The sequence below is a fragment of the Cavia porcellus genome, unplaced genomic scaffold (genome assembly GCF_034190915.1).
Source record: "Cavia porcellus strain 051 isolate PalLab524CR breed Dunkin Hartley unplaced genomic scaffold, mCavPor4.1 scaffold_1, whole genome shotgun sequence".
Classification (NCBI taxonomy): Eukaryota; Metazoa; Chordata; class Mammalia; order Rodentia; family Caviidae; genus Cavia; species Cavia porcellus.
In genome coordinates, this window is record NW_026947484.1 from 163135533 (window position 1) to 163145913 (window position 10381).

The 10381-nt window shown below is 53.0% G+C and overlaps 1 protein-coding gene across 2 annotated transcripts; it reads right to left on the reverse strand.

The window, feature by feature from the left end:
* Positions 1-426: 426 nt before the first annotated feature.
* On the reverse strand, positions 427-10036 carry Leprot (leptin receptor overlapping transcript). 2 transcript variants are annotated; one of them, XM_003478829.5, is made up of 4 exons: positions 9671-10036; positions 5937-6012; positions 3131-3317; positions 427-1844 (listed from the first exon to the last, which is right to left on the reverse strand). In XM_003478829.5, the coding sequence occupies exons 1-4, from the start codon at positions 9684-9686 to the stop codon at positions 1728-1730; spliced, it is 396 nt and encodes a 131-aa protein (XP_003478877.1). In that variant the 5' UTR covers positions 9687-10036; the 3' UTR covers positions 427-1727. The 2 variants fall into 2 exon arrangements, with proteins under 2 accessions (XP_003478877.1, XP_012998514.1); XM_013143060.3 differs by lacking the exon at positions 9671-10036 and adding an exon at positions 7268-7762.
* Between the last annotated feature and the right edge of the window lie 345 nt (positions 10037-10381).

Consider the following 10381-nt stretch of genomic DNA (forward strand, 5'->3'; position numbering starts at 1 on the left):
CTGCCACCAGTCCACGGCCACCAGTGACAGGAAAAAAACTCAGCTGGCATCGAGGCACCTGGACGGAACTGCGTTGTGCGTCTGCATAGGCGACGCCCCCACCTGATGCTGACCCTTTAAATGGCATCAGGTACAACACAATGTCTTCAGACACAGAGAAAATCACTTCCAACGTTCTTTATGCAAATATTTTATATCATTCTGAAAAATACAATCAAGCTCTAATGCACGTTAGGGCCATCTGGGCGACCTGGAACACCTATAAACAACTCCTGTGAAAGGTAGAAGCATCGGGAGGAAGAAAAGCTCTGCCGAGTCAACGGGACTTTCAAAACTTGCATCCCCAAAGTTACTGCTATTTCTCAGCCAGGCCAAATTATTGCTCAAAACTGCGCAAACAGAATAAAGACTTTTTAAAGCAAACTCTTTTTGTATGTTAAAAGTGAAATTTATTACAATACAGTGTCAAGTGTCATGATTGAAAATGCTGGTTAAAGTTATAAAGTATCTAAGTATTTTTTCTAATGTAAATACTGGGACTACAATCTGACCGATTCCATATGTAAACAGAACACTGAGAACTGGAGATCATGCACAGCCCACGCAGCATCTCGGTCTCCCCCAGGAGCTACCCTCTTCTGTCCGGAAGGGAAGCAGCGCTGGCCTTGGGGCGTGGACCTCAGGGCGGGAGTGTCCCAAACACACAGCCCAGGCGGCACATCAGTGCTCTCCAACCATCGTAATGGATCAAGTGGTTCCATGTCTCACGTTTCCTTTCCTCAACAGGTCTTGGGTAAAAGGATGAGCCAAAAAAGCCATGATTACGGGATTCCACGTGACGTTGCATTGCTAATGCTTCAGTTACAAGTGGCTTAAAGTCCCATAGGAAGGGTAAGCAGCACACCGAGGGGTCGGTACAGCTGAGGCCCCGCCCTCTGCAGCTCCCAGACCTCTCCTCCTTTTAGGAAGCAGCAGTCAGAGCCATCAAGAGCCCTGCTGAAAGCAAGGCAGGGGTGGGGTGCTTACAAAAGGGAGTGACAAAGGACACCCCACTTCCAGCCCTAGCCTTCTTCCCCACCCCGCAGGGCTCCGGGTCACCAGCCGAGGACACCTGCCAAGACGCTCCAAGCATGTGCCCCTCACGGGCTCCACAGGGATCTGAACTCACTTGGGCAGTGGGACATTCTCTTACAAAGGGGCAAGCAGTTGCTGTTGGGGTGCAGTGGTCGAGCCAAAGGAGGGCAGGGAAGTCGGGGCGATGCTTAGTCCAAGGCAAAGCTTCTCAAGCATTAATGTGTACACAAGACCCATGGACACCCACAAAAACACACTGGGGCAGGGCGGGGCCTTCAGGTCTCCGTTGCTAATAAGGCCCAAGGTGCTGCTGCCACCCGTGATCTCCTGATCCCATTTGAAGAAGGGCGGCCAAGGACACCTGGGAAGCCGACTCTGTCTCCTCTCTCTGGGCCTTAGGAGCCTTGCCCAAGTGAGCAGCTGTCCACACACCGTCCATATGCATTTCTGAGCACACTGTGCCCACGTGAACAGCCGGCCAAATGCTGCAATCCAATTCTGCTTGCTGAAAGGAAAGCTAATCCCTTACTTACAAAGTCTGCCCGAAGTGACATGATAGAAAAGTATAAAAACTCAGCATATAAACACCATAGTAAAAGGGCAGGTGTGCACGTGTACATCCGGACAGAGTCTACAGAACCCCACGCCCCCAGCTACCACTGCTCCCAGCTAAAGTCATCTCCTCTTCCAAAGATGAGGAAGAAACCTTGGATAGTCAGGAAGATGACTGCGTTGCCCGCCAGCACAAGGCCGCAGGCTCCCCACTTGATCTGAAAAACAAGAACAGAAGGGTTAGATGCTTGCCCCCTCCTCCTGCATTAGAAGCCGCCAATGACATATCACACGAAGCTGCTAAAAGGCTGAGCCACCTCACAGGGGGGCAGGGAGCCACTCAGTCGGGCTTTAACTGCCTCTGCACTCCTTAATTAAGCCTGCTGTCGGCATGAGTGCTGTCCCCAGTAAGCACCGTTCTCCGCCTGCTTCCACCTGACAATGACAGCTTTACGAATGGAAAAATCCAGACTGATCCGTTACAACCCTGGATACTGCAAATTCTGCACACATCAACTTCCTTCACGGAAAACAGAAACTGGGGGATTGCAGATGTGTTTGTTTCCTCTCTAGGCAAGCAAAACCTTTAAATAATAATCTGTATCCCAGGGGAGGCTGCTTTGCACCCTGGCGGACTGGGCCAGAGGCTCAACTGGGGGGAAGAGCGCCCCCTTGTGGGAACTTTTGTTAGCTTTGGTTTAACCAATAGAAGACTGGAGAAACTTCTTTCCCAAACACAAGGCAGTGTTGAACGGGAAAACTGAGAATTCTGACAGCAAACCTTCAGAAATGATAGTCTAGGGCTCAAGAAGAATAAGGATAATCATTTATTCAAAATCTTTCAGCATCTGCAAAGTTCAAACCGGCAAGGCATTGAAGATGCTTGTGCCTCAGGCCTGGACCACACAGGTTCAGGGGAAAGCTTCTTGTGCCCTGGGAGTGGGGGCAGAATCTGACACTAGATGCTCCAAAGCTATGTGAACAGCAAACTAACGAGCTGTGCACATATTTGCCGGAGGAAAAGTTTCATGAAATTGAAATACAGAATAAAAGCAAAGGGTAAGAAAGACAGTAAACATCAAAGCATTAAACTCCATGCATGGTGTGTGTTTGGAGATAAAGAAACACCCCGAGGGGTGGGTGTCCCTGGCCGTGGATGTCATCCTATTCAGTGTCTTCAAGCAGAGGAAGACACCATGTCCCTCTCCACACACATGCTGCATGGGGAATTCATCCCAGACTCCCATTTGTAAAGGCCTGGAAGCATCTGCATTTTGCAATCAGGAAGGTACTGTGACCTGTGGATCTGCCCGATGGTTTCCAAGGCAGGGACTGAGAGAGCCCAGGGAAGAGCGGCAAGAAGGAAAAGCAACAAACCCTACAGGCTGGCGGAAACCAAGCAAGCAGGGGACAGCACTGCTGAGAAGAGGCGACCACAGCGGTGGCCGGGAAGAAAGAAGCTCAAACCCGTGCAGCGAGGAAGACACTAGCTCATGGAACTTACCACAGCCACTCGAGCAAGGATAACAGGAAAGCCAAAGGCAGAAACCACGATCCCGGTGGTGAAGAAATAGGCCAGCTCCAGACAGGCGCTGCTGGCCGCGTCCGAGTCGTAGGAGACCCTCTTGGCGATGAAATAGGGCAGGGGCGAGATGGCATGGAAGAGCAGCACGAACAGGGGCCAGTACACGCTGCGGGCACCAGGGAGCACAGTCAGGCCAAGACATTCTCTTGTTTTAAAAGCATTATTTCCAACGGGTATTAAAACACAAGACCTTTCTGCCAGGGCAACAGTGAGGATTCAAAGGGGTACGTGGCTCGTTAAGAAACAACTGCAGAAGGTATGATCTGCAAACATTACTGCTTTCTGTGTCACTGAGCTGCAATTTGATTAAGGACAGAGTATCGCTGGGTGCAGTGGTGCATGCCTGCAACCCCAGCACATGGGAAGCTGAGGCAGGAGGATTGCTGTGAGTTTGAGGCCATCCTGGGCTACACAGTGAGACCCTGTCTCAAAAAATCCCAAAACAAAAAAAAGGGACAAAGTCTAAATCATCTCTGTGGAATGCAGCAGGCTGGCTATGCTACGACAATAAAGATCTTCTGAGTGTGCAAGCCTGAAAGTCATCAGTGCTTTAAAACCAAGCCCAAATCTCTGCCAGGGGCTAAGAAGCCTCACAGGGTCTCTCGCTCTTCTTTCTGGACCTGTGGCCACAGCTGAGCAACTCGCCTGCGCCTGGGTCCCCCTCCATTTCAGACTCCTGACTCCTAACAGGGCTTTGCCTGCGTCAATCTTCACTTCACTTCCCTCCAGGGCCGAGAGGGGGCGCTCCACACACGCTTGTTTAATGACTGAAACACAGGAGCGCATTTAACAAGGAACAGGAAAACAGATGTGCTGGCCAGGTAAAACTTCAGGCAGGCTCCCCACAGTGCTGTGAAAGCGACGCGAGGGTCCTTCTTCCAGCTTTCCTTATTTCACGTTTATTAAAACCTGTCCTCTGACCCCCGCCTGCATCTTTGTGAGCACCAGCATCTCTGTCCCCATCCGTGAGACACTGACAGTGCGTCACTCCTTGTTTAGAACACAAAATGGGGCACACGGGCGCCCCAGGTCCACACCTGAGGGAGCTGGCAAAGCCACCCGAGCAGGCACCATCCAGGAGAGCTGAGAGGGACCAAATGCAAAAAGGGATAGGGCCCTGGACGGCAGTGAGGAGCTCGGACTCTGGCCTCTGAGACTAGCTGGAGGCCAGTGTGTTTCCAACCACCAAGCAGTCCGGCTGCCGGGACCCAGGGCTAGGAGCTCTCCAGTGCAAGGTTCGCATTTTCCCGGGGAGGAAACAAGACTCAGAGGGAAGAGACTTGGTGTGGGTGGATGCAGCTGTCACCTGACCCAGGCTCAGCCTGGAGCTGCTGGCTCCTGAAAAAAAAAACCCAAGACCATCTGCACGCTCAGGAAACCTCCGAGACCCAATTGAGAGCTGCTCTGTGGGAGCAAGCTTGCTTAGACACAAAACGGAAACATTAAACACTGCTCAGTAAACACACAGCCAAGAATCGGAAAACCCCGAGAAGGCCAAAAACAACATTTGGACTTCAGAGCACAGGGTCTGCCTCTCTCTACTCCCCGGGTCGCTGCAGTGCAAGAGCGTGGGGGGAGGGGGTAGGGCAGCGGGTAGACGCTCCTCACCATCACCCCCAGGCAGCTGCTCTGCCGCACTGGTTTCCAAGGCAAATGACAATCTTGGGTCACTATCTCGGAGACACACAATGAGCTTATCCCCAGCAGGGCTGGGTCACCTCCTCGACTCTGGATGCCACAGCCCAGCATCACCCTTACAGCACCTGGGTTCGGAATCGGTCTCAGAATCACTGAAAACCTCAGCCAAGGAACAGCCCAGGCCCACTCCGCCTCCCTCCTGCTAGGCAGCCGGCCACTATGTCCTGGCCAGTGCACTCAGCTGATTCTGGAAGGTGTCCAGAACTCCACCTGGCCGGGGCTGACCACATTCAGTTTGCCTTGCTCTCCTCACCTTGAGTAGTAAAATCTAACCCTCAAAGACAGCCTCCCGACCTGAGGGAGCCCGTGTGTGTGTGTGTGTGTGTGTGTGTGTGCGCGTGTGTGTGCGTGTGTGTGTGTGTGTGTGTGTGTGTGTGTCTGTGTGTGTCTGTGTGTCTGTGTGTCTGTGTATCTGAAGTTACAGGGCTCACAGCCAAGGGTGCTCCACCACTGGGTGAGCCTCGGCCCTTTTATTTTTGGACATGGTCTTGCAAAGCTGGCCAAGGAGACCCTGAACTTGTGATCCTCCTGCCTCAGCCTCCTTAATTAAATGCTCAGTTCCAGGTACAGCACACACAATGTACCCCACTCCAGTTCTCCTTTTGCAAGGTATTGAAACAGAAAGCTGTTGACTGCTCCTTCGTCCCCTCACCCGTCACCCAGAGAAACTTCCCCACTTTCAAGTCTTGGGTCAAGCAGGCCTCTGCGGGCAGTGCTCCCTGCCTGACTGCCCAGCAGAGTCCTGGGCTTTCTCCTGCTCCAGCACAGCTGGGATCCTTCTGATCCTACCATTTCCTGCCCTTCACTCCAGCTTCTCTGAGGATCCACTCTGGTTTCTATTCCCAGCTGGCCCAGAGCAGGAGCTTAATTAAATAGATAGCATGGATTCTAAAAAGCTTTGCCCCAAGGGGCCAGATTCCTAGCCAGAGCTCTGCTGGCTCATTGATTAGCACTTGGTACTAAACTGACCCAGCTCAACCACTGGGGCCCACAGTGACACAGACACAACAGACAAGATGTAACTTACCCATAATCCTCCAGGGCACATCCCAGCATCAGAAAGGTCAGCCCGATTGCCCCGCTGAAGGACAGCGCCACCAGAGCTGTGCAGAACAAAACAAGGGTTGAAGGTCCCAGGGCCACGTTGTGGGAAGGATCCAGGAAAGGAGTGATCACTAATGGGACAGAGTCGGTATGGGGGCGCAGATTCCTTTGGGACTAGACAGATGTGATGATCGTGCAACCTCACAAATATGCGACAAACTGGAATTTTATGTGAAAACAGCTCAATTTTACAGTACATGAATATATCTCAGTGAACAATTTTGCTTAACAGGGAATAAAATGTCCCACATGTAAGCACATGTCATATTTTACTTATTTTGTTAACTGACTTCACATTTTATAGAACGTGTGCCTGCGTACCCTGTCACTCACACGCAGGAGCCCTCACTCAGGATGGGAAACAATCAGAAAGTCTGCAGAGGAGTCAGGGTTAGACCTCCACACTGGCCTGGCTCAGTGTCCCTCCACTCCCCTCCCTCACCTCTCCACCCCTGCAGGCCACCCACTGCAGACCAGAAAGCAGACCCCGCCAGAACTGGATCTGCTCACACCCTGACCCAGGCTGTCTAGCTCCACACCCATGAGAAATAAATGACTACGCCAGCACTACGCCAGCCTATCTGATTACAACCCAGCGCACCCATCGCTTTGTTTGTGTGGCACCAAGGCCTCTGCCCTGAGCTGCAAGCCCAGTCTTTTGTGATCATTTTGTTTTGAGACAGAGCCTCACTAAGTTGCTAAGTTGACCAGGCTGGGCTCAAATTTGAGATCCTCCTGCCCTTGCCTCAGGCTTCCAGGGTGCTGGAATTATAAACCTGCACCACCGTGCCTAGCTGTGTCCATCACTTTAAAATCAAAACTGGAGAAGTGACTCAAGCAACTGCACACCTGCTGCACGAATCCCCTCCATCTGTCACTAGAAGCCAGCAAGCCAATCTGCACAAGCTCCCAGTGCGGGAAACTCACTCCCACCTGCAGGCTTCTGTGTGACGCCCTGGACAAAGTTTACTCAGTAAACACTGACCCATGCAGATGTCTGCTGATTTTCTGCTTGTTCTTTGCTAAAAAGTATAAATCAGAAGAATCAAAAGTACCGAACAGCACACAACCCAGATTCTCTTACCAGTAATCCTCAGCATGATCTTTTCATTGCTTTTTTATTACTTTTAGAGGAGATTTAAAGAGAAAATGGCATGGTATTTTTCTAGAAAACACCTGGAAGTGCACAGACATTACAGAACAAAGAAGCGCTGTCCATTTTCATTTGTACCTTTTCACACTCGGTACACCCACCTTTTAGTGTGAGACAGGCTGTCACTATGTAGCTCAGGCTGGCCTCAAACTCAGAATGCTCCTGCCTCAGCATCCCAAGTGCCATCATGCCAGGTCACTTTTCACTGGGACACAGGACAGGAAAGGAAAGTAACTTTGCACATGGTACTTCACTAGATGACCTTTTCATAGCCGGCTCTGCTTCCTCTGAGCCTGACCATCTACAACACTTCTTCCCTGAGACCTGGCTGGGAACCACAGACCTCCTCCTTCTGTTCTCACACCAGGCTCTCAAAGTCACAACCATTTTTCTGCCTGATTCTTTTGAGCCCTTCTTAACATTGGGGTTGACTGAGGATCCAACCACACTTTTGCTGAGAATCTGCCAACTCCAAACCCCTGGTACAGGGCCCAGCCACAGGCAGGACTGCAGGCCACAGCAGGTCCTGAGAGCCAGGCCTACACTTCCACCAATCCATAGGACTTCTCTGCCTGTGTGGTAATCACATCCCCACCCATCCCTCCCAAACAGCACTGCAGGTCTTCCTCAGGGCACAACAGCCACAGAGCACAAGTTGAGGTGGCGCAGTGACCCCGACCTTGTTCAAACCATCCATCCTCTTTGCTTGAACTCTCTGCTACAGCCCAAGCCAAGATCCTTACCATTGTTTGCCTGGCACCATTGTGACTCTTCCAATGAATCCCCAATCACAGGTGTAGATGTACACTGGCCGGTGCCGACACTTCGTAACTGCTTATACAGATAACAAGTTATCTGTATACCTGGCACCTGACACTCACCAGCCTGACTCCTACCTGCTCTCCCAGCTTTAACCCTCCCCCTTGCAACTTCCTACAAAGACTGAGGCGTGTGTTCTTTCATGTGGCCCCACGTCGCAAGCTGGTCTTCCCACTGGGAATATACTGCACCCTTGCTCTGTCCCTCAGCAGGAGAAACCTCATGGGTCCCTGCATTCAGCCACTGCCTCTCCTATGAAAAGAATCCTCTTCCTCCCTGGAGCAGGGTTACAAAGCCTATATTTATTTGTTTCCCAAGGCTAAGGCTGCAGTTACCAAGTGCTACTACTAGCTGGTGACTCAGAACAGAAACCGATTCCTGCAGCATTCTGGAGGTGACACTTCTGAAATCAAGGTGTTGGCGGGGCCAGGCTCCCCCCAAAGGCTGCAAGGACACAAGCTTCCTCATCCCTTCTTGACACAGCTGTCACTGGCCATCTCTGGTTCCCCCTGCTGCCTGCGTCCCCTTAGGTCTCCATGTCTAAATTTTCCTCTTCCTAGAAGGATACGGCTCCTTGGACCAGTGCCCACCCTAAGCAAGTGTGATCTTAACTTGGTTACACACCCCACACACACAGCAATGCAGTTCTTTCCTGATGTCACTCAACAGTAACTCATAACTCTCATTATCATCGGATCCCAAGTATCCAACATAAAGAAGCTCTCAATAAAAGCAGAACTAACTGCAAAATGCTTCCGTCTCTTAATCCTTTTCCATGTCATGGCCCATTTGCCTTGCTTCTACTTCTCGATTTCTCACACACCACACCCCATACTGTTACAGTGTGCCAGTCTCTGGCCGTGACTACAGCTGTGTCCTACTGAGACACCTGTCTTCTGGCTCCTGCAGGGGCTTCACGGGGACGTTTTACACACTGAACACTGTCCAAGTAAACCATGCTTATTCAACTGATACTGAAGGTGAAAGTTGGCCAGCAAAGATAAGACCCTGTCCGCTGCTAACACCTCACAACTCAGATAACTAAATGCACAGACAGCGTCCACGGCCCGCGCATAAGGAATCTCACACCCTGTCAGCGGATGCTGATTCCCTGAGGGTTGAGCTCTGCATAAACAGCAAGAACTTCAGAAACGCCGCCCCGGCAACAAGCCATGCTACAAACAACAGACAGCCTCGCAGTCACCACTTCCCGGACTCCAACCAGAACCCTCGAAGGCCCAGAAGGGTGGTTCCTGGTCCCTTCTGCGTCACCTGCCCCATTCAAAGACACCTAAGAGAGAGAGTGACGCTGAGTCCAGCCAGGGCGGGCTCGGATTCGCTGTCCACACCCGCCCGCAGCCGAGCCGGCCCACATGGTACGCCAAGCACGCTGTAGACAAAGGGTCCTCAAAGTGCGGGGATGGGGCGGGGTTGGCGGAGCAGGAACGGACGTGCAGGATGTGGAACTCGGAGCCGGGCTGGGGCCCGGACCATGCTCTGAGTCCTTGGGGTCTCGAAAAGGCTCCGCCTGGGTCCAGGGCACCAAATCTGGGGAGGAACCGCAGGGCCCGACATGGTCCTCTGCCGCTCTGGGGCGAGGAGGGCGAGAGGGTCGGGAAACCTTCACCGCAGAAGGAACGGGCGGGGGCCTGCAACCACTTGCCAGCATCGGGGTGCAGAGATACCTTTGACACCCGCCATGGCTCCCGCGCCGGGCCGCAGCTGCTTCCGGCTTCTCCCCGCGCCGGACAGGCCTGCCCCGCCCCGACATGCGGGGCCACGCCCCCTACCCCTGAAACACCACCCCTACTGGCCCTGAGTTCTGTCACTCTGACCCCGCCCAAGGAATTCACTCTGGTTCCCAGAGCCCTGCCCCTACCAATTCTGCTCCTTGCCCTCGAAGGCCCGCCTCCGCGGTCCATAGCTCCGCCTCCGAACCGTGGAGCGGAACCCGCAGCACCGCCCCGCCACGCAGAGTACTGCCGTACTGGTTGTCATCTCTGCCACTCAGACGTGTCACCCGCTCCTACAGCCCACCTCTGTCAAGCTTGATCTCGCCTCCTGCACGTAGACCCCGCCCCTACTGCCTCGAACCCCCCACTCCCTTCCCCTGGAGCCTGAACCCTAGTTCTAACTCCTCGGGGCGTTGCCCTGCCTCGATACGCGGAATCTCGCCCTTGCAGATCCTCACCCCGGCACTCAGAGCCCCGCCCCTGCACGCCCACATCCCCGCCCCCTGCTCCCAAGCCCCGCTCCCGTCAACTCCTAGCCTCCAACTCAATCCTATAGTCCCGCCCCCATCCCGCAGAGTACCGCCCCCAACGGCCCATCACCCGACTCCTGCTCGCAGAATCCATCCCCCAGCCTACAATCCAATCCCTGACGCGTTGAGCCCG